Source organism: Gambusia affinis, linkage group LG16 (genome assembly GCF_019740435.1).
Source record: "Gambusia affinis linkage group LG16, SWU_Gaff_1.0, whole genome shotgun sequence".
In the NCBI taxonomy this organism is placed as follows: Eukaryota; Metazoa; Chordata; class Actinopteri; order Cyprinodontiformes; family Poeciliidae; genus Gambusia; species Gambusia affinis.
Window position 1 is genome coordinate 4,035,833 of NC_057883.1, and position 25,027 is coordinate 4,060,859.

The 25,027-nt window shown below is 41.2% G+C and overlaps 1 protein-coding gene across 2 annotated transcripts in view; it reads right to left on the reverse strand.

The window, feature by feature from the left end:
* Positions 1-25,027, reverse strand: part of gfra4a (GDNF family receptor alpha 4a) — a 181,290-nt gene that overhangs the window by 17,270 nt on the left and 138,993 nt on the right. For both annotated transcript variants that reach the window (XM_044142905.1, XM_044142906.1), the window contains exons 2-6: positions 18,712-18,993; positions 16,622-16,702; positions 8,262-8,601; positions 5,786-5,895; positions 4,280-4,414 (exon numbers count right to left, since the gene is read on the reverse strand). In XM_044142905.1, coding sequence (XP_043998840.1) covers positions 4,280-4,414; positions 5,786-5,895; positions 8,262-8,601; positions 16,622-16,702; positions 18,712-18,993 — 948 coding nt within the window. The remainder of the gene's footprint in view (positions 1-4,279; positions 4,415-5,785; positions 5,896-8,261; positions 8,602-16,621; positions 16,703-18,711; positions 18,994-25,027) is intronic.

Here is a 25,027-nt window from a genome sequence, read left to right on the forward strand (position 1 = left end):
GTTTTACCTAACTACAGTGTTTTTGAAATGTCTTCTTTATTATTTATCTGTGACTTGTCACTTTATTTGCTGAAGTTGTTGGCGTGTAGTCCCATTGTGGTTACGGAGTCAGTATAATGCAATGCTAACATTCAACCTTTCCATCTTTGGTATTACTGCTACTGGTATATTTTAACATTTTTTTTAAACTATAATAAATAAACAAAATGATTAGCCTGATGGTGGTCAATATTTTTGTTCTTTAGCTTAACTTAATGCTTAAATTAGGTTTGACTTCAGCACCATCGAGTCTGTATTTATTTGAAACAGTTGTTATCTTTGGAGACACAAAAAATATATATTTTTTTTTTAAAGCAGCTGTCTTTGAAATAGTTGCTATATTTTCTGTGTCTGGTGAAATCAGAGTAGCTATGAAACATCTAAAGGCTGTTTTACCCTCGCTGGGCCAAAACAATGTCAGCTTTATACAGACATAACAAGTAGTGACCTTGCATTTTGTCACCACATGATGCGTGTTACAGTTCGTTCCCGTCTCTGGAGTCACTGGCTCATCGCTAATGCTGTTACTCACAGCGACAGCCTCGTAAGAACTTGTCTTCTATTGTTGGACAAAATAATAACCCAAAACAAACTTCGCTGCCTGTGAAACCAGCAGCGACAATTTGTACTGCTTAGTCACCAGTGTGATTCTTTCTGTCACTGGTGCATCATTCATTCGGAGGGATGATCTCTGAACATCAAAGCAGCCTGGTTGCCTCTGGCTGATGAATAAAAGCTACAACACAGAGTCTAAGACTGTAGAGAATTGGTGGATAACGCTGGATGTAAGCCGTAGTGTATCTGCTGTAACAGTGTTATACTGAAAATGCCTTCATTAGTAGGATCATCACCCACTGTTATATATATATATATATAACACACATTTTTGATAATACAGTCCTTTGTGCAGCTAAAGATACGCTTTAAAAACTGGTTCTGGGTGCCAGATTGCCAACTTTTCTTGATTTTTCACAAGAAATCACAAGTGGGCATCCTTGTGGTTTTCCAAAACCAGATAAGTAATTTGTGTTGTGTCATCTTTCAAAGGAAATAACTTTTGGTTTCTGAATATTCTAGTAATTCTGCCTGTTGCCAATTATCAACCCACTTCTTGTCTGATTTTCTTTTTTTGTTGACCCTTTGCAACCACATCACCTACTCCCGTTGAGGCAGCATGATGGAAGTGAGTCAGAAGTATTGAACAGAGCCACTGGAATCGTTTTTCCAGGTTTTTGCCAGTAAAACAGTGGCTTCTCCTTGTTTAAGTTAATTTGTCTGGAAGTAGCACACTGAGTTGGTGTTCATAGTCAGCGGTATTTCCAAAAGTTATAACGGCTTGCTTAGAAACCAACTCATACCTTCCTCCTCCTCATGTATTTGTTGATTTGATCAAATCGCCGACTTTGCCAGTAGTCACTGCACATGATTTGTACCACTACGCCATAAACATGGTGTCCCCTTTCCACAGGAGCAGACTTGAAAGTATGAAAGTTTAGAAGAAAAGTCTTAAGATATTGTTGCCCATCGTTTCACACTCATCCCTGTCAGGGTTTCTCCCCCAAAAAACTTGCTAAGCCTGGTGGTAGGGGGCGCTAGAGCAGACCACTGTTTTTTTTGTGTTAAAACTTAAGTTATAAAAATTTGGACGTGTACGAGTAGACGTCTATAATTTGAAAATAATAGTGTTTGATGCCAACAGGCCGTTCCAGGGACGGCGCGATTGGTTTGCACCTCAGTTCAATGCATCAACTACAAACCTAGCTTAATTCATCTTTACTATCACTGTTATTGGTGTATAAAAAACTATTTGAAATAAACAAACAATGCTTAGCCTGGTGGCCCATCACGCTTATAATCCGCTGGAGGAAAGCCTGCATGTAGATCAAAATTCTTAGCACTACTTCTGACAAAAATTAAGATTTGTAAAAGATCACAACCACAGACTGGTACAGCTTTCGGATCTGTTCTCCTCTGTTTAATGTTAGAAGACTAATATATCCCAGTAAGAGCCTGAAATATGATGAACTATCCGTATCAGGTTGGGAGTTAGACTTTGTCCTAGAGGAGATCGGTGTTTTTACCTCAGAACGTCATTGTAACCTTAGAATGGCGTTCTAAGGTTACAATTAGCTACAATTGTTTTTTTGTTTTAGTCCATCATGTAACAGATTTATATTTTTGTATATTTGGTTGTCTGTGATGGCTTTTTGGTGGCTTCTGCTACTTGGCAGCTGCATTGCCTGTTTCCCATCTCCACTCCTTTCCTCATTAACTGACTTGACTTCATTTTATAATCACCTTCCTCAGTACAGCATCTCGGGGTTTTATTTTCCATTTCGCCACCGGTTGTCTGTGTTCTCGTCATGCTGCTGTTCACTGGGTTGCCACAAAGTTCAGATTTGTTCCTCAACCTACTGCAGTTAGAAAAGTATCTATAAAAGCAGACCTAGGTGAACTTGAGTTGTCTTTCACATGGCTTCTTTAAACAAAGGCAGCAGTGGATGCATTTTCCGTCTTCTATACTAGCCTGGCCATTGCCTTCCTCTCAAGTCTTCTGGCACTTAGGAAATATGAATTCTGTTTATTCGAACTAAGCTAAAACAAAAGTTTTGTCTAATTTAACTTCAGGCAATGAGGAAAAAAAAGTTAGTATTTTTTATTCAGTGTATGTAAATATCTGGTGTCCACTGTATATTTGAATAAATTTGGTATAATTGGGCTAAACTTATGAATTTTCTTTGTCTGTGATGACTTCAGCTTTGATTCGGTGCAATAAAAGTAAGCAGATTAAAATGAAGCTGGACACCATAGAGGAGGTACTTGGGAAGGTGTCGGAACATGCAGTACCTTGAGTTAATGGAATAGCTAAAGACTGATTAGATCTCCCATGCTAATTCCACTGCAGGCTGAAAGGACAATCAGTGTTAGAGCAGCACTAAGAACAGGCAAACAAATCCCGTCTGATTTGACAAGTTCCAATTTTCCTTGTATGGTTATCTGGCTGCATGTTCAGCTTTCCAAGAAATGTCTTCACAGCTGCATGAGTAGAATCATCATGAGCTGGTGGTTAGCTGGTGGTTAGCTGGTGGTTAGCTGGTGGTTAGCTGGTGGTTAGCTGGTGGTTAGCTGGTGACTCGAACACCTTTTAAAATGAGAGGAAGTCATTCCCAGTCAATTTCTTCACATTTTGTCACAATAAACTGGACTTTATTAGCATTTCATGCTACAGAACATCATCTGTAAAATTGTCATTCCAACAATTTTCAATTCTTGCCACAGATTCTCGACTAAATTTAGGTCTAGACTTTGACTGGGTCATTCTTACTTACGTTTAGATCTAAATTGTTTCACTGTACGGCTGGCTGTTGTGGGCTTTAATAGGTTTTCTTCCAGGTTTGACCAGTTTTGAGCTCCATCCATATTCCTGTTACTTTTCTGATTTCCTGTCCCTGCAGAAGAAAAGCTCCTCCACATGTTGTTCTTAAATCAATTTAAAGTTCTGATGGGACTTGATTAAATTTTTTTACATTGAGTTCATTGCAGGGTCTGCAAGTCATCGCTTTTTAATCGAAAACCATATATCGACTAAATAAGCAACATTTTCGATTCAGAAACCCTTTTTGCAGCTAGATTGTTGAATAGACATTTGAGCTCAATAGTAAAGAAATGTATTGTTTTTAATCTGTTATTTAGGCTATTTAACAATCAGATTGGTGAAAAGTTTTATAATACCTATTTAGTTTAGGAGTGTTTGGGGAACTCCTGATCATTCATGGAACCTCATTTGAAATATGGACTGTGGATGCTGACATTAGCACTGGGGACGTCTGTGCTGCTGCAGCATGTTTATAATTGAGATGCTATTTTAGGCTTTGGTGAAAGGCTAACTCCTTTTAGCACAACTTGCGCATAGCACTATTTTCCAATGTCCAATCAAATTGCGTTTTGAAGTAAAATTGTTGGACCTCTGAGGGTGCAATTCTGGGGGCTACGATTGGGTAAAGTTTAAAACCTCAACAGTATCTACACCTCTATAAAGCAATCGTTTCTCAATACTTGAGAGTGCAGACCTTCTTGAGTTAGCAAATAAGCATAGGAGAAGGGTCTGGTTTTTACCAGACTAGACCCTTCTAAGAAAAACTTGTCTTTTTAGAGCTACAAGGTCTCTTCATTGTTGTTCTGGTCCCTTACTGAGTTGGTTGTGTTTTGGCTCTTGCCACAGCTACTTCCTGTTACTTACTCAGACAAATGTTGTCATGGAAAAAGGCCAAGAAGTCATTGCATTGTTCCCTGTGGTTGCCACTTGCTGCACAGGAGCACCAGGGTCCCACGTTAGAAGTGGAGTTGTCAAGGTAGTTGGGAGTTACCGTGCTTCCTGCAACGGAGAGAAGAGAAGATGAGGCAGATCTGGATTTCTATGGGTACACTTGAGCAAAGACAGATGGTTACATCACCATGTCGGAATTGGGCCAAAAGGAAGCAGTCTCAGCACAATGAGTATTTAACATTCTTAGCTGTTTCTTGCTATGTAGGCTTTCCCAGTCCATGGTTTGGTCCTTACAGATTGGTCGACTACTGTTTGTGCAAAAATGAAAGAAGATGTGCAGCTTCTGATGCAACGCATAAAAATAACAGAGGAGTTGAACGTCGATTTGGATAGAACTCTGGCTGATTTAATCTTGTTACACTTAGGCCGATTAAGACTTCACTCTGATTAGAATAATCAAATAAAGGTCTTTTAGGCAGCAATTTCTATCATCACACAACACTGGCCTAATCAGGTTTAGATGGAGATGTTCATTTGCATGTAAATGTGGTCATTTGGATGGACAGTGAGAGGAATTTAAAACGTCGGGAAAGATAAAGACGTTCGCACGAATGTCTGACATCAAGAAGTAGTGAAGAAAATGTTCTGGCAATTTGTTCTGGACATCTTCGGCATCTGGGAGTGGCTAGAGATGGTGAAATAAGGTGTGATAAATAGCAGTTTTAACAAGGGGGGCAATCACTTTTTCACACCGGGGCACTTGGGTTTGGATCTATTTTCTCCATCAATAATAAATATCTTAATTTAAAAACTAAGCTTTCTGTTTACCTGTGTCGTCTGGGATTAGGACTGGACGACGTGGCTGAAAAACGTATCACGATTAAAACGTTTTTTTGGTCAATATTGATAATTGATTAGTTTTCTGTTTAAAGTACCTGAAATACTGCCAAACTATTGATGCGACCTTTCCTGTTTTATCCAGTTTTCACTCCACGCTGCTGTTATTTATTTATTTATTTTTTAAAGTTACAAAGCACCGTGTCATGTTGCCAAGAACTATTATAGTTAGGCGTGGTATTGTTGTCTTATAACTTCTTTAAACTGAGTGGTTTCTAACAATATTTTGTGCATTGTGTGATCACTTGTTAACTTTGTATCTAAGGTACAATAGCCATGTTTTAAGCTTCTGTGCACTCCACCTCATCATCATGTTGGGGATAATTCTCTTAAAACAGCAGTCAATAGTTGTAATTGCACTACTTTATAATGCCGGTGATTAATGTGCACATTAATCAGACCACCATCGATCACTGAGGCATGCTTCTCATCACGACCCTTGATTCATTCTTTCGAGTCGCGTTCCGTGAGCTTGACAATTTTGAGCCTTTCTTGGCATAAAAGGCCCCTCTTTTGATCCAGATCTATCACAGAGACTGGTGCGAGTGAGCAAGAAGTGAAACCGAAAGGCTCAGTCCTTACCTATCAAGCCAGTGTATGCGAGTAGACATGATCCATGATTCTCCCTCTTGCAGCCACTGGCGCTGTGCTCGGACGCTTCGCAGTCATACTGGAACTGTGCCCAGCGGGACCTGCGGGAGCAATAACACGCCATCCATCATTCTCTGCTGCTTGGCCGCTGCACTCATGTCGTTCAGCGGTGTCGAGCACCGGCGCTTTTTTCCTAACAACGGGATGTAGATCTAAAACCCACAATGCTCATCTAAATACTCGCACTCCTACATCAACTCCCTCCGCTCCGCCAGAGTTCCCACTCCACAGCACTTCCAACCCATAATCCAGTCACCTCTGGTGACATTCATTCCTCTGTTTCCGATCTGGACACTCTTTTCCCCCAGCCTGTTATCTTCTGGAAGGCTGCCAGACTTTAAAGAGTCAATGAGGGACACAGACAGGCCTTGGCTCTGCTCTCTAAATACCGTCGGTGCAGTCTGGCAGAAGACACGCCTCCCTGCCAGAAATTGCTGGAATATCAGACAGATATGGATGCTGCATATGAACACTTCCTCCCACAGTCATTTTGCCCTTCCCCTCCTTACCTTTTCAGCCAGCGACCCACACCACTACCCACATAACCATCATCATCATACAAGGCTATCGTGACCATTACGTCGCATCACAGGCCACCCCATCCACTAGCACTTACAGCAGGATTCCCTCAGGGCACCGCAGCTCTGCGTCCTGCCCTCATTTGTCATGTCAACGTAACGATGGGCATAAAACTCAAAGGGCTGTGCAGTGAGTGGAGGCTGCCTCCGCAGGCGGGGACTTGACTGGTATGGCATTATGAGAGGGGCCAAGACAGGGCCTTGAGATGGTCCGTTCACGGTCGGACGACACCTGATCGATAGCCATGACAAATGAAGTCCTTTGTCTTTTTGACATTTGAAAGGAGCCAGATTAAATGTTGGCGACGGTTTGCTGACAGAGAAAACAGACAGGACGCGTGTGAGAAGTCCTTGCTCTCGAGAGACATCCCGTATGCATCCTAATGATTTCATCAGGTTGTTTGGAGTTTTGATTCCACAAACTGCGATTCGTTAAAATTTTCACTGCATCTGGTTTTCATTAGTACGTCACATAAACACATTTAAGGCTGTCCAACCATAACATGATGTTTTGCATGCATTTTGTCGTTTGCTCTCATGTCCAGAGGACATCTCGGTGTTTAATATTTTGCGAGTGTCCAGAAAAACAAAACGAATCTCAAGTGATAAAGACACTGCTGCTTGTTGCTTGCTGCGTCCTTCAGAGAATGAATGCGGACTTTAATTGAGCTAATTAAATGAAGTTAACAAATATCACAACTGAGAATAATTAACCACAACTGACAGCTTGCATCTAAATGAACACATCACACTTGGCAACCAGCCTTTTAGGTTGGAATACAATTTATTCTCTTGCAGTAAATCATTCTTGAATAGAGTCCTGAGCCACTCCTGACTCCCCTGTGGTCTTATTTTGATTTTAAAGAATTTCTGCCCAGTATAGACCGAGTCCAGTGAAGGTCACACCAGTCTGATAATTATAGTTTTCTAGCTAGCGACTGCAGGCAAAAGCCATTGAAACAGTGTCAATGTGGGAATCCATGCACCACACTTACTCCTCTGTGAAGAATGCTGGCCTCCCCACTGGGGCACTGTCAGTCACCCTCATGTACACGCTACTCACACCCTTCCCTTTGCTGTCTGCTAGGCTAAGCTACAGCTAGTTCCTCACAGAGCCTGTTAGAATCGCTCAGGTTAGTTAGCATGACCACCGATAAGCAGTTTTTCTGTGACTGTAAGTTGTTTCTCTGCTACTAGCACGTTGAGTTGCGTGTATATGAGCATTATTGACATTGCTAAGACCTTCCTTTTGTATCTTTTTTTTTTCTTCCCTGACAGAGTGGTATATCTATAGATTGCTTTAGAACCAAAGGATGAATCCCAAGGAGCTCAGTTTTTGTACTTCCCCCCTGTCTCGTGTTAAACAGTCACAAAATACATCCAAGTTTTGTGCATATTTGTTGAAATTATCTTTATGTCATGACAGCATGAGACAGATAATCTAGGACAAACATTGATCTCCTCCTCTTCTTCCTGGTGCTACTATTTTTGTCTGAAGAAACACACCAATCCAAATCAACCAATCAGAGCCAGGAGGAGTGTGTTACCATTGTTAATCAAGCTTGTGTACGTGCTGCTAAATGTGCCAATGGCAGAGAAACAACTTACAGTTACCGTCATCGGTGGTCATGCTAACTAGCCTGAGCATTCACAGCAGCCTTCATTGTGACTGTGTTTATTACGGAGCAGCGTGTCTGTTCAGATGACAGCAGGAGCATAAGTCCTAACATGTAAAAAGGCAATTGTCAACGCTTAACTGAGCTCCAGCCGTGATGTCACTTTCAGACAGTCTAAACACGAACATTTCCGAAAACGGGCCAAACGTCTACCTGCACACGTAGTCTTGCTTGCAGTCTCGCAGCTGAGCCAGGCAGTTGGGCTTGTCCTTTTCTTCGTACGAGCAGGACGGCACAATGGTTTGCCTGCGGCGCTCGGCGCAGGCTGTGTCGGTGCAGGGACAGAACAGCAACTCATGGGTGTAGTCGGGGGGAACGCGGTCAAAGAACTTCCTGAGCGCCTTGTTGCACTTCGGTCGGTTACATGGCCCCGAGCGGGCCGACGGCTGGATGCAGGCCGAGACGTACTCCGTGCGCAGCTTTTGACACGTCTCATCTATGTTGCACGCCTTGGCGGCATCCAGGCAGCGGTTCACTGTCGTTACCTCAGACTCTGTGGGAATTTAAAAAAATATAATAATAATAATGCACACAAATGAGAGGTTAAAAACAAAGCTTTTTTATCCCTCTGTGTGGTGCGTGAGAAGTTCAAATCCCAGGCAATGTTTACAAATGATTCCCAGACTTAATTGGGGCCGATCCCGACTCGCCACTCTCACACCTCCGGACTCAGACGCGGCGTATAAAACCGTAAAACTGCATCTGGAGTTCAAATCCAAAACGGCTGATTATTTGTAATAAACCTCTTTGCAATGAATATAACATGACTGGTGTTTAAATGCTGCATGAGCTGGGGTGCTAGATGTGTTTCAGCCAAGGCCTAATAGCTGAATATTTCATTCTGCGAGGTTAATGCAGAGTGGCAGCGAGAAGAAGGGGGCTTCTCCATCTCTCCAACCACACAACAAGGTCTGTAATTACTGTTCCTTCCCCTTCATCAATCTATTCATCTATAAAACACTCCTCCCTTTACATCTAGGGCTATCCCTCAAACCCCGGATTCTCTCCTTTTCTACCCGTTTTCCTTCCGTTGTCATCCGTCTTTTTTTCTTTCTCTTTTGCTCAGTTCTCTCTCTGTGTGCTCATCTATTCTTCCACAGCATACTCCAGCCCTTCCTCCCTCACTGCCTTCCCTGTTAATGAGCCTCCTCTGTGGAGGTAGTGAAAAGCTCCCTTCACAACCGCTGCTGTTTTGGCCACATTATTTCCCAATCCATCATCATGTGTTCATGTTTTCTCTTTTTTTCTTTTTCCCCTCCCAAGAGATTCCCTCCCGCACCCTACAGTCAATACTGCCATGATGACGCTCAGCTCCTCTGGCAAATAGAGGTGCTCATTAGTTTGCTAAGTGACTGTGTTTGTGTCTCCAGGTGGATTTAACTCTGACCGAGCTGTCATATATGAAAAAAGGAGTGACCTTGGAGAGCGAGCTAACGGCCCATCGCAGAGCACGGGTTACTGTGTTCCTGACTCAAATGCTCGGAAGCCCACCGGCGTACACTGGTTGGCCTTTGATAAATTGTTTCCTAAAGGGGCGCTAATGGCAAGGTTGCATCGTGAATATAATTTTTTTTGGTCATTATGGTATTGTGCTCTTTAGGTTCTTTTAGGCACTTTTTTCTTTTCAACTATTATGAACGTTTATTCCGCTGCTAACATGCCGCAACAGTAGCTGTGTTGCCATCGACCGTAAAACTGCGTGAATTTGAATTTCAAAAATAAATGTTCTTAATGGAAACACACCAGCTCCAAAAAAATACTCAAGTTCAAAAACGTTTCTGCACTAGGATGAAGTGGTTTTTCAGCTGTAACAAAATTTGTTAATTTAACAAAACTGCAATGGAAACATTCCTCCACACACGTGGCACAAGTCACATAACCAACAATTGGATGTTACTCTAGGTGGAAATGATGAAGTGGTGGTAGAAGGATCATGGCATGTGTGGTTTTAATTGCATTCCTTTTAAGGAAACACTGCAATTGCAAAGTTGTGTTTTTTGACATTAGCAGAATATCGACAAAGTTTTTCACGTTCGTATCAGAAACGCAGCTGGTACTTTCCACTCTGGAATTTTCATAACTTGTCTGAATGGTTTTACATCAGTATTAGTTCCACTTTAACATAAAATACGTGGTCTCACAAATCTTGACCATAGCAATGCCAGTTATCAATTGAGTTCATCTGAAGTTGACTAGTCTTATCGACTGACTAATGTTGATAAGCGACCATGTTCTTAAAAACCCAAGTTTTCTCTTGTCAAGAGGACAACTGTCTCTCCATATCATGGGCTAAGTTTTTCATATGCTGAATTTGAAAAAAGAAGCACATCATTATATCAGAACTTTTTGTGTGAGTTGTGTCAAATACTGACTGAACAAACAGCAAGTTGTGGTTTTCTCACCTTAGTAAACTTTTTTTCTCCAACATGTTAAAATTTTTCTGCATTATGCGCTCTGCTTTTATGTTATCATGACATCCTCACCTGTGTAGCACTTAAGTAATTTTTGGCTAAGAAGTCGATGCTGCTTCGCCACACAGCTCGACTGAATGAGCTTTATTTAAGATTAAACTGAAGGAACTTGTTGAGTGTTTATATTTCAAATAAGAGCTACATAAAGTGCATTTTACGTCCCACATTTTGAGTGTTTCTCTTTCCTGTTCTGGGATGCCCCCGCCATCTTTATTTCTGTATTAACTGGTTCTGCTTATGGGTGACCAGAGTTGCCCGCTGTTGGATGGAGACCACACTGCAACCCTGACAGGCGGTAAGTTGATCAAATGGGGGGAAAAAAATGGAATAAACCATTAATGGACAATTAATTGTAAGTTGATTAATTGTTTTCATCCCTAATTCATCCCCCAAAAACATGAAAGAGGCTGAAGAGGCTTGATTACTGGGGTGGATGTTCACCTTTCACCTGGACAACTTAGATTCAGAAAGAGCTACAAGAAAATGATTTAGATGGATAACAGAAATTATTCATCCATAAAATATGCAAAAGACAGAATAACAGAACAGAATGCTTCTTTATTTTCCACCAAAGTAAAAAGAAGTAGAAAATATTTCGACTCACAAATAATAGACAGGTACAAAACTGAACCCCACCACAAAAACAACACTTATAATCACAGTAAGAACGGAGCAGTTCAGGCGCTTACTTTGCTGAGCAAAGACTGCTTGTTGACATTTGGGACAAACTTTGTTAAAGACACCTGTGGCCACAGCAACACAGTAACTCCTTCTGAACTTCATCTCAAGCTGAGAAACAATGGATGTGAACAGTCTGTTGATTTTTTTAAATTTTTTTTTCCTGTTTTTTTTCTTGTCATGTCAATACACGATTGAGATGTTCCCACATACTACAATTCCCTAGACCCAATCCTGTTTAATCTAGGTTTGTAGGTGCAGCTTAGGTAACCAAACCCGCTTATAAAGACGCTCTGTAGTCTGAAAAGTTCAGCTGGCAGTCAAGAAGAGCCCCGAGACATTTACAATCCTCAGCAGTTCAGCTGCCTGTCAAGTGAAACTGGCTGGTGCGTCAGGTTTTTTTTTTCTCTTCTGTTCAGTTTGTAATATTTTGTTTTCACTGTAAATCACTGTTTTTTTTGTTTTTTTTAAATTACAGCCAAATTCAAAATTTTCAAGTCCCTTGATTTACTGTTATTTGCTGTATGTAATAAAGTTAAATAACATTTTTGGTTTTATTTTTCTTTTATTGCTATGTGACGGTCTTCTGTTGTATCTTTGACATACATTTTTGTACAGTGTCTATTCTCCAACAGTAATATACATATCGTGATAGACACATGGTAATTATGTCAATACTTAATACATCTGATAGAATATTCACTGAACTCCCAATCCAGAACCACACAGTATTCTGGGAGATGTAGGCAGAGGAAAGACTTTAGCTGCTCAACCTCTCATGACTAGCTAAGCAAGATTAGTGGCATCAGCCGACTTACTCACTTGTTGGTTTCCTAGCAACATCCTGTTGAGTAACTTGCACAAGTTTTGTCACCATTCCTCATAAGGGCTAAAAAAATAATTTAAAACATGCTTTAACAAAAACTGTTGATAAAGCAGAAAATGTCAGTTTGACACTATTTTAGATATTTAAAACTAGCAGCTAAGCAACAAGTTTTGATATTGGCAATTATCTATCAACTTATACGTCTGAAAAACATCATGATATAAATGCTTCATGTCGTCCAGGCCTAATTTAACTTTTCATTTCCTATGTGATGCTTCCTTACAGCGCATTTCAGGTCATTTTAATCCCAACTTGGGGACTTTATCACTATTTGACCTGAAAGATAATTCTTCAGTTTTACTACAGTCACAGAGAGATAAAACAAAAACTGTAGACTTCTCATTGGGTTGTTCTACAGGACTCCATGGCAACATGGACGTCCGTAGTGAACTTCCTTAGTGATGCTGGATCTAAACAGCTGATTTCCTTATTGCTTTAAAGAGCAACTTGTTGCATCAGACACCCAACACAAACCCAACGAATGGCGTATTTTCTCTCTAGCCAGGGAGCATGAAGTGTAAAATTCTTGCATGAGGAAGCACAATTTGTAGCCCTCCTACGGGGCAACGATGCATTAAAGAGCTCTTCTCTGGGTGCAGGACATGTCATGTGTTTCAATAGACGCAGTCTCTCAATGCTACTGACTGTACTGCAGTCAGCTGATTAATTGGTGCAGGGTGAAGCACTTTGTTATTTGAATACTCTTCCAAATATGACGAGCTGCAGCTCCGGCTTGCATCTTTGAAAAGGGTCATTACTCTGTTTGAGGGAGCCGTGCTGTAAGGGTGGGAAAACATCCATTAATCACGCCTCCGTTGTTTTGGCAGCCGACTTGTCGAGATGCACGGCGTGGATGTCAACTTTGACCTCCTGTGTAGTTACAGGAATAAAATTTATGAGGAAGCAGTACGGTGCCAGACCAGCCGGCTGTAACTCAGAGCAGCAGAGGAGCAACGGGTGTCGTTCCAGTAAGCAGCATATGTATGAGGTGACAAAACATGACGATGCCTGTGGTAATCAGAAATTTGCGAGACCTTCAGGAAATTCTTTAGCTGTTTTCATTAAATGTCAGATAATGAGAAAGTTATTATGTTTTCATTAACTCCTGCAAAATGAACCAGTCAACCCAAACCAGTCGGTGTCAGTCTAAGGAAAGATTACTTCTGAGTAGGACTGGACAATAAATCAATAACCATATCTGTCATGATCAACATAGGATCAGTGTCAGGAGATAAAACATGTGATAGAATATTTTATATATGTAATAGTCACTGAACTCAAATCCAGAATCGCACAGCATTCTGGGAGATGTAGGCAAATGAAAGACTTTAGCTGCTCAACCTCTCATTGAGGCGCCTCACACAAGGTTGGTGGCATCAACTACTCAGCCTTTGGTTACCTAGTAACAACCTGTTGAGTTACTTGTGGTTACCTAGCAACAACTTGAGTAACTCGCGCAGCGGTTTCAAGTTTTGCCACTTTTCCTCATGACTTCTTAAAAATGAAAGAAACAATGGCGAAGGAGGAGTGTCCCCATACCAACCACCAGTTTGGCAACATTTAAGGTATTTAAGCCAACAAATTAATTAGCAGTTATCAGTAATGGCTTAAATGAAACGCTAATTGTGATAAGTTTTTGACTCATATCGTCCAGCCCTACTTCTGAAGTGAAAACTAGACCTTTTGGGAAACTTTAACCTGCCAATACCAGTTGATTCTGATTTCTCCATAGCTTCATTTATCTGTTTAGTCATGTGCTCAACTCATATTTGTGAGCAGAACTGCTGTGGGTTTGTTGTGCCCATGACAAACTCTGCTTTGCATGATGGTATGGAGCAACATCTCCTTCCTTGATTAAAAGAAAAAAACTATACACCACTGCTGCAGAACTGACACAAATACAATTTATATATAACATGACTGGGCTAAATAACATGACTTCCTAATGACACGATGAGCTAAATTCAGATGCTTCACTGAAATCAGCAGGCCAAGACACTTAAAACTGAAATGGAAACAGACAAGAATGACTATTAATTTTGGAACGGCACACCCAGTTCTATGTGTCAACTGTAAACCTATCTTAATCCATCGTTACTGTCACTGGTGTATAAAAACCTACTTAAAATAAACAAAGCCTAACCTGGTGGGAGGGGCTAAAGGCAAGTAAAGCCTGGTGGACTGCCAGGCTTATAATACATTCTGGTATTTAAAGGGAAAACCTCTAAAAGGGTTTGTTGTTTTACAAACCTCCTTTATTTCCTTAAAATGAGTCGCATAACATGTCAGCAAAAAATGGCGGAAGAGTATTACCGAAGCTTTAGGGGGTTCCAGGCCTAAGAAGGTAAATCTCTTCTTCCTGCTAGTTTGTGCTATGGCTACACAGCTAAATGGTGTCTATGTGTCGGGGGAGAACCAGCACCCTGAATGGACCTCAATGCTCTCTGACACATTCAGCCACAGCAGCCTGCTGTTTAGAGCAAAACACCAAGCCCTTTTATGCTGTGGACTACTTTCCTCTGATTCATTCTTTTTGCGCTCACACTGCTTTTCGAGCAGAACTGCTGTGCAAGGCGCAATGCTGAGAAGAATTTGCCCCCTTAGAGAATTCCTCGGTTTTTCTGCATCAACAAGCGGCATTAAGTGTTTGAGACAATTGGCAATGAGTCTCTTCAATGGCTGTGGAGAAATTTTGGCTGACTCCACTTTGTAGAAGTGCCTTAAATCAAACGTATCGCTCTGCGTTACATTACCCCAGCTCAGTGGTCGTGTTCATGGGCAGGACGGTTCACCTGCCTTCCCTGCTGATGGAGGTCAAGGGCGCCAGTCGGATGCTAGCTGTGGCTACATTACTGCTCACCACCATCAACATGTGAATGAATGGCTGAATAACTGAATGGTTTCAAAGCCATCTACACTTGATCAAGTGCTGTAAAAGGACAGGCCATTTACCATTTAAATTAAGTCCAGTCTTTGACTAGGCCACTCCAGTTAGATCAGAGTGGGCATTAGATGAGAACTTTGCCCTAAATCTACCTACCTAACCTAAGCTAGGGAATCAAATCTGGTATGAAAAATAACAATGATGTGTAATTTTACACATGTAAGTCATCATTGCTCACTTCATCCACATCCTGACAAAACTACTGTTTCCAGATTCAGGCTCTTTTCACTCCATTGTTCTGGCATCTTTTATTGAAAACTTCTTTCACGAAATCTTAGACAAAAGAGTGTTTTCTCCCGTAATCAGTTTATTTAAAACACACTTCACAGACTTTCTGTCTCGGCTTCACTGTTTCAAAGCGCAGCTGATGTCGGGCGAATAAAAGCAGATGACTTTGTGTCTTCTCTGACGGCAAGAAATGAATGAAGCTTCTTACTTGGGTGTTTATTTCTTCTTTATGCTTCGTCTTTCTGTCTGTCTGCTACCCAGTGTCTGTGCTTCCCGCTGCATTAAAGTAAATAGGTAATTAAACTGTGCCTCGGGGGCAAACAGCCGCGCACACCAACCCCACGGCTTGCCCAGGGGCTGAGAGGCGAGACAAAAGGAGACTGAGGCCTGTAACTCGCCAAACACTTCACAAAGCCACCTGTGTATCCACCGCTGTGTTCTGTCAAAATGATGGAGGATAACAACTGCTTCTACTGACTCTTCCTGTCCCTTGAGCTGTTCCACGTTTTCTCACATTACAGCCACAAGTTTGAATGTATTTCAAAAATGCATGATCATTTATTAGATATTTTTTTATTATTATTGTCTAGAGATCTACCAGAATGTGGCAAATTTTTGTGTTCAGCCCCGTTGAGTGAATGTTCGGCAGCCTCGCCACACATTAGTCCAATTCTTAAAACACGCTGGTAGCTGCGTCATGTTGAGGGGATGCTAATCTTGGTGATGCTAATTTTGGACTGTTGGTGGAATATTAAGTCAAGTGGATTTGTACAGCACATTTCAGCGGCATAAGTCAAGTGCTTCACGCTGTAAAAACATAAAACAGTCACCAATTATGAAACAAGCGATAAAGTTTAAATTCAAACAGCTAGATTTTTTAGACTGGATTTAAAGGAACTCAGTGGTTCGTCTGATGTGCAGTTTTCTAGACGTTTGTTCCGGATTTGTGGTGCATAGAAGCTTAATGCTGCTTCTCCGTGTTTGGTTCTGGTTCTGAGGATGCAGAATGGACCAGAACCAGAAGACCTTTACTGCATACCACTCCTTCAGCTCTGTATTTGTAAAGAATCGTAAAAAAAACCCCAAAAAACATTCATCAGTTTGATGTTACGTCACAACTTTGTATTGGTTTGGAACATAACATCTCAAAGAAAAGCAATTAGGTTTGTGGTTGTAACATTATACGGGACGTTTTAATAAGGAAATGTTACCTTGTGGGGGACGTTGGCTATTATTTCTGTAGTGACATGCGTGTTTGTGTTCTTCTAGTGTAAGGTAGCTTAAGGCAGCTCTGCTTGCTGGTTACCTGCAGCGATGGAAGCCAGACGAACGTAGTCGGAGCCTCTCTCCTCTGCCTCGTAGGGGTAGCTCTCCACCAGACTCAGTCCTGGCAAAGGCAAAGAAAACAGATTGAATATCGCAAAGTTGCAGCGACATTTTACATCGTCTAAGTTTCCTTAGGGCATTTCATTGGTATTCTGTGGTAAATTCTAATTGAGCTTTGTCTTTTTGTCGTGTAAAGCCTTTTCCTAAGACGGTGCGCTCAGTAATATTTACACTTGGCCTCGTCGTTTTCAGCTTCCGTAATCCGGTATCAACTTTTGAGTCAGATATTGATAAATGTTGACCCACTCCTTTGTTGTTATTGATAAATTTGTTGGCTTCTTTATATTTTAGCATAAGTGGCTCAATAGTGAGGGAGGGCCAGTGCCTGTCTCCAACAAACATTGGCTGAGAGGCAGAGGTCACCCTAAACAGTTTACATAATCAAATTTAATGTGAAATTCCTTTTTTTACACAGAAATGAGCTAATAATTGATTGGTCACTTTGACACAATCAATCAGTTATCAGCCAGAGATGCACAACCCTATTGGCTGATACTTATCCTCCTCATTCCCCCTTTATCACGTTTGCCTTGTAGCTCACTTTAAACAAAATGAAAACGTTTCTCATGGTGGACTTTTCATCCCACTTTTTGTCAGTATTGTGTTGTGAATAAGCTCTTATGCTAGGTGGGAAGCAATACCCCACACAGGGATATTAGACCTGGATGCTTCACTTTTCACTCAGGACTTTATAGAGGTTTTTAACTTTCCTTCCCTGAACATATACATCTCGAATGTACTATGCGGTTGGAAAGATTTATCAGAGAACAAGCCGTGTACTTGCTGCAGACTTGCTGTCTGTGTTGATGCTTTCTTTTGACAGGAGTTTCTCCTTGGCTGCCCCCTCTAGTAGTAATATTGTCTTGCAAAAATAAAATGGCTGTGAATTTCTACAGATGTGTGGATGTAAAATAAAGAATCCGTGGTATATAAAGTTTGTTCTTGTAAATCAGAATGTGCAGTTCTTGGGAGTAGGGGTGAGCGATTCGGACTTTTTGGAATTTCAGGGCGATATTTTGCATTACTATTGCACTGCAAAATACAGTACAATTTTGCACTACTGTAAAATTGTACTGTACTTTACAGTACAATTGATGAGGTTCAATTGTACTGTTTTTACAAAGGTAAAAAGGACAGTAAAAAAACCCATTTATTGGTAATTTTTTTGGTAACAGTATGGCTTGAATGTTTTTTAAAAACATTGTCATTTAAAAAAAAAGTTTCTTCATGACGTCACTTACTTAAAGAAGGGAGATTTATATCATTAAACTGCGCTGCATTTAATTATATTTTTTGACTTCACCAAAACCTATTGATGCTCTTGTGAAAAAGTGGAGAAAAAAAAAGTATAGAATATAAGATTAGTGCTGACAGGAGAATATTTAAGACATGTCAACATATTTAGGGCCAACTTGCATTTCTGAATTGAATTTAAGACATGTTAAGGCCTTAATATTAGATACAGGAATTTCTAAGGTTTTAAAACGTGCGCGGACACCCTGCAAACGTTTGTGCCGCTGCGCCGCTCCTGGTAAGAATCAGGGCTGGCTGATGTACACCTCAAACACTTTTGTTTCTCGGTGTTGTGACTTCGCATTTGCATTTGCCTTCCACAAAACACCCGGCGCCGTCATCCCCGCGCCTCTGCTCCACTCGCTTTCTTACGTGATGAAAGTAAACCTCCCCACTAAATGCCTCCGCTTGAATGTCAGGGTTTGACAAATAACGGGCTTCGGCGATGAACAGAGAGGAGCGCTGGGAATGAGCACAGAAGTGATCAAATATAATGTGCGTGGGTGGAATAAAAGGAATCCGGGCCCTGGTTTTTTTACCTTTTTTTTTTTTTTTTGACATAATAATCGCTCTTTTCGCTCTCAGCCCGGATTCTGCCGTTGAGTCGCGTGGAGGCAGGCGCCTCATTCATGTGCGTTGGCCAGCAACACTCAGCATGTACCTGCTCTCGCCCACCGCTCAGCCGTACGTTCTCTGCGCGCGCACTGCTAGTCTCACCGTGCAGCACCGACTGGTGAAGACTCCAGTAAATGCTCAGGCAGTTCTTCTCTCTCTTCATCCCTCGCTTGCACTGGCAGCCGTGCAGAGGGGTGGACAGCAGCGCCGTCATGGCGTTCTCGCACTGGCTCCGCGCCCCGGGCCCCAGCTTCATGCTGCCGTCTCCCGCCACGCACTGCCTGAGGGTACGCAGTCGAGGGCTGCAGGTGTCATCGCTGGAGCAGGTGTCTCCGGCGTGCAGGCAGTCCCTCCCGCCTGCGGAGAGAACCGCGTGTGGGACTCCTGGAAGACAGCGGAAAACAAGTCAAACCCACAGGAACCCAAACACAAAAAACAAAAGAGATTTGAGAGGGAATAAGTATTTTAATGCTTAAAAAAACCCTAATTTGTGCCATTTCCCTCTGACTTTTTGCACATTTGAAATCACAAACTTTAATGTGCTTTGTCAGGATCTTGGATGATAGACCAGGAACAAGCAGCCCATGTTTGTAAAATGGAAGAGAAAGGATAAACGGTTCAATATTTTGCTGGTGGTTGGTAGGCCCGTCACGGTCACATATTTTGCCAGACGATGAAGTGTCCCAGAAATGATTGCAATAAACGATAATATTGTCATTTAAGACCATTTTCAGTTAGCATAATGATAAAGGCATAATAATGCAAGCCCACCAACTCAAACATAAAAAAGCTATCATTTCGAAAGGGCTGAAGAACATCTCAAATATCCAAAATAAATCACAATAAATTAAACAGCAATAATGTAAATGGAAAATGAAGTCTTTGAAACCAAAATCGGATTTCAAAAAATAAGTCATTCAGCTTTGATGGGGAACACAGGCAAAAGTGGCAGGTAGTGCAGGTGTCAAATGTTTGGTGACTGTTGACCAAACGGAAATGGTCATGCCATTAATTGATTTGTCACTTGGAGGTTGGACTCGATGGAAGTTATCAATTATGTTTATTGCAGGGTCTGTAATCAACAAATCACATTTTAATCGAAAACCATACTTTGACAGAATTTGCGGGATTTCCAACTCTGAAACTCTTTTTCCAGCCGGAAACAGTTGCTGAGTCAGCAACTTTGGGTGAATCGAGTTTCTGCGACGCGTTTAGTAAGCCTGCACTACATACGGCAGAGAGAAAGCCATAAAGGAGAATGTACGATATAAAGTTGTTTGTCTGCTTAATATAGTGTAAATAGAGGAGTGGATAATTTAACCTGTTGAGGAAATGAAGGAAGCAAGTAGGATGCAGAAGTTAATCAGACTGTAAAAGGGGCAGCACTCTGCATGCATACACGGCATTAAAGGATCCTGTCAATCACACACAGAAGGGGATTTGCACTTGACTCACCCTGTGGTTACAACAAGCAACAAGACAGAGCTGGAAGACGCTAAACTAAAGTTTTTTTTTTTCAGTAAATCATTAAAATCGTAACTAAACTAATATGTCGGGAATCAGGCTCAGACTCGTCGACGGGCACCAACTCCGGTCGGGTTGGAGTTTTTAGTCTAAACTCCAGTCAGTCAGCCCTCTCTCTCTGCAGAGTATAACAGGATGGTGGTAGATTTTTATGCCTTCATGAAGGTAAATAAGATCCTTTAATCATGTATGTATTAGCCGATTGTCGACATCCGAAACTCCAGGAAATCAGATCCGATTTATTACCGGCCCCCTGAGAAGAACCGGCGACGTGTCACTCTCTTGACAAGCAAAGCTGAGAGAGACACGCTGCAAAAGAAAATTCGAAAAAGCTCAGGGAGAGTAAATCGTTTTGCAAGGCACCAACTACATTTACAGGTTTGAGCTTTTGGCTAATTAGAAGTCATGTTGACGCCGCAGTCAAAGATCTTCGTTTCAGGCGGTCTGATGTCTCAGAAGCTCAGTAAAAAAGGGAATTCTGGCAGAGAATGCAGTTTTTCTCATTATGAAAAAATAAATAAAAATACAGAAGTTATCAGAGGAATAATTTTGCTCATCGCAAGTTGACAGTTTTTTGTTTTTGCAGACTAATGAGTCTTTTCTGTAATTAGCATTTTTACTAATTAGTAATTCAAACAGCTGGAATAAAATGGCCTTAAACTAATTTAAACTAAACCAGTTTCATTATTTTCAGCTTTTGTTCACACAAAGTAAACAAGCTGGGTTTCTGGACTGGATTCACAGTTTATGACATTACTTGTCAGTTGTGATCAAACAGTCGCTGCAACCTCTCGTTGCTGCAGTCGAGCAATTAAATCTCCACTGATAGGGGAGAAAAGGAAGGGAAACATGGAGGGTGGCAAGCAGAGAAGGGGCGATGATATGCATGAGTTACTACAGTTGTCACATAAAATACATCCGACACCACTGACTGGAATCTGATGAAACCTGGGGGGATGGAGGAGGGGGGCAATAACGCGTCTTTACAATCCGGCCTGACATTCTGAAAATTACACTGTATTGTTTGAGCTTCAGCCGAAACAAGATGTCATATTTGTTTGAGAGTGGCCTTGGGAGACGGTTACATCACATCATATTTAGTATCATCCACATTCATGAGGCACTAATTGTATGCAGGGACAGCTAAGTGTTTGTGTTTTCTCAGATACACAAACATCTTCCACTCTTACAAATGGTGGGGAGTTGTTGTTTCTTTCTCCCTCATCTAGAAATCTAATCTCAGACAAAACTTGCATAGAAGATGAGAAGCGTTGTGTGAATTGACTTGAAAGTGCACCTGATTTATATTTGTCTACTAAAAAAATCATGCATGGATTAGGTATTATTTTCTAGAGAAGCTCATATATTTACCCTGGTCTCAATACTGTGGTTATTTCTGTTGTGTCTGCAAAAGAGAAACACAATGAAAATCACACGCAACATCATTAAAAAGAAACCTCATCCTCCAAACATTTCCTGTTGTCGTCAACAACCGCTTGCTACTGCTGGAGGAAAAGACGATCACTTGATGAGCGAGATGCGAAAGAAGTGTGTCCATAGGCTTGGAAACGCGGCTACTGTTGGTTAACTACATCCCATAGTAAAAAGAGAAAAAACGTTGGCTGACAATTTGTTGACTCTACGTGCCTGACTAGTGGACACACTTTGAGTTCCAGTGAACGTGTTTTGTTTCCGGGAATATTGAAGCAAGTCATCTGCAAAGAATGACAAAGTTTGGGATGGATTGGGTGTTTGGAACTGACAATAGACCCAAACATAGGCAAATTGGATAGAAAATGGCTTATTCTGCTCCAAGTCCATGTTTTGGATGATGTACAATCTGAATCAATTACAGCAGTTTCTTTTAGGAGGAATGGGCTAAAATGAAACTATTTTTAGACCTCCTCTATAACTTTGAAGAGTTTAAAAGACAATTCAATTGATGAGGATTTCTTTTTTGCAAACTTCTACATCTTAAGAAAATCCTCTCATTCCGAGTTAGAAAATATAAAGTTTTGTTGATTCTGACGTTAAACAGCAGGTGTCTTCTCTGTCATTGAATTAAAAAAAGAAAAGCCCACGTGTGTTTTCATACAGAGCATGTAAATATCTGGTTTTGCCCTCATTGGGAACCAACCCTCAAAGAATCGTTGGTGTATCTGTGTGCCTCCCCCACGTCACATGGTGCAGGGCAACCCCTGGAAAAAGACATCAAAGCCCTTAACAAGATTCAAAATCAATACTTCCCAAGCTCCAAGCGAGTTGTAGTCCGATAGCTGACTCCCCGTCAGGCTCCCCCAGTAGGACCAACATCAAGACAAAATAAGATTTCAACGTTTCTTCTCAAACCTTCCATAACAAATGGGAACCCAGTGTAATTATGTTCTCTGCGTGGACGTCCTGCCTCAAAGCCAAGACTCATATTCGCAATGACTCCTTGTCCATGCAAGACAAAAACATGGCCGAAAAAAAAGAACAACTCAGCACAGCAGCCACAAACGAACGCTAGCAGAGATGAAGACGGTCAGATGTGGAGCTTCTTCCATCATTCAACCTAACTGGAGAAAGGAAACAAGTCTTTATTACAATGTTATGTAAGTTAACTGGATACAACCAGCGTTTGTTCACCACGAAGAAACCTGAAGTCATTTTGAGTCGTTATATCAACAGAGATAGTCACTTTGACGTAAACCTCTCAAGACATCAGTTTTTGTTTTGTTTTTCATAGTTTAATAAGATAAACATTATCGGAGTAAAAATTGAATACATAAAGCTCTCTGGAAACAACAGCAAACCAACAACGAATCCCCAAACACTTGCAGATGTGCCTGCTGCCAGAAACTGCTCTACAAAATGACGACAAAAAATGTGAAAGTAATAATGCAGAGTTAAAACACTAAATCCGGAAAAATGTCAGTCTTAGCGACCGCAATGGAGGAGGGTACTCTCAACTTTTCTGTGGTCCAATCTAGTCTGAAACTTCTACATCTTGTTTGCATCGAGTCGACATCTGACAAAATCACACTTAGCACAGCCTGGTTGATTTTCCACAAGCCAGTAGATGGAAACACGCTGAATTTGCATTTCTTTTTTTGCAGCATTTAAAAGTTCACTGGAATTTCATACAACAATTGGACGGAAACAGAATAATTGATATCTTTTATTCAGCTCTTTGAATACATAAATTGATCAAGTCATTAGAATAACAGGCCGTTTTGATGAGGTCCCACATATACAACTCTGCATGCTACTCCCAAATGTATATTCCTTCACCACTGTGGTGCTATTCGAAGAGAATTAAACATGTTTTCTAATGGTTCAGGGTTTATTACTCAGGATCAGTGTTGGCACAAAAACAAAATAACTTCTTGTGCTAAGTTTCTACTCTTACCTGACGCTGCCTGTGCTTTTCGGAGATCTTTCCGAGGAGTCGCCTAATCTAGACTTGCGCTGTCAATGAAACTCTTGACAGACAATGAAGTGAGGTGCTTGTGTTGAGATATTTTTTTGTATGTTTTGTTGAAGCTGCAGCGAGAAAGCATCTGCCATTCATTTGAAAAGCTCACTTTCTGTGAGCTCTTGACAGGAAGCGCCGATCGTGCTCCCTCCCCCCCTTCCAGAACTCACAGACTCTTTACCTTTAGCGCCTCGATTTTTTTATTTTTTATTTTTTTGCAAAGCTAACCAAACTGCAAAGTGACATAATGTCATTTGTTTGTGATGCAAATCAGCTTCGATGTTGTTTATTTTTCTCCCTCGGATCAAGCGATCACAGCTTAAGAACCTGTTTCATGTAAACAGACTTTCCTTATTTTTCCTCCCGCATTATGCAGATTATCGTCGAAACCGCTGGTTACCGCGCTCCCGTGATAGTCTTCCTCTCTTGTTTGTTTTTGTTTTTTGTTTTTTTTCTCTCTCTCTCTTGCGCAAGTTTGTTGAACTGCAGGTGGGGAGAGATACGTGTGGGTGGTATGTGTTGGTGCTCTCACGCTGAAGGTAGAGCTGAGAGAACCACCTCAAAGCAGGATATGGCTTCACACGTTTTCAAGCGAAAACGTGAGAGGGGACGGGGGGAGAGAAAAGGCCCCCGTGAGCTCCAACAGCGCAAATCACATTAAATTGCAACTAATCCAGTGTGGAGAGGTTTGATATTTGTACGGGAAATTAAGAAGCACTTCAGATCGTGGGAGATAACCCGTTTGCCTAGAAACAGAACCGCGGCGCACCGGCAGTTCAAAGACAGACAGTCAAAACCAATTAGGAGAAATCAGTTGCCTTGTCATTTAAATTCGTTCCATCCCCATATGCCTGCCTGTTTATCATACTGGAGTAAATAATTTGGTTTTCTCTTCCGCTCTCTCAGCTTCTCTGTTTCCTTCCATCAAACCATCCTTTTTTTTTCTTTCTTTCTTCCTTTCTTTCTTTCTCTTCTCCACCTGCTGAAAACCCACCTGGGGTAGTTCAAGAAGCAGACTTTGAAAGGAGAAAAAGTTTTAAAGAGGGAAAACTAAAATCTGAAATGTGCTCAGCCGGTCAGTCTGCACAATGATTGACAACTTGGTGGGGAGTGAAATATAGATGCATATCTATTTTATTTTTTATTTTTTTTTAAATCTATTCATATAAGCAACTCAGGAATTGGCTTAATTAGAAGAATTGTATTGAGCAGAGCTCTCCAGATGCTAGTTTCTGCTTTCAAACCTCTTAAATGTTTAAAGTGACATGCTAAATGCCTGAGTGACCAAAGTTTTCTCTTCGTATCTGAAGGATTGGAAAGTACTGCACGCCTTCTCCCTCAACTGTTATATTGTCTGTTTTTTGAGGTTTTTTTGGCCTTGCTAAGCGGGAATGCTAATTTAATTGCTTGAAATGTAATGGAAACCATGGTTACCAT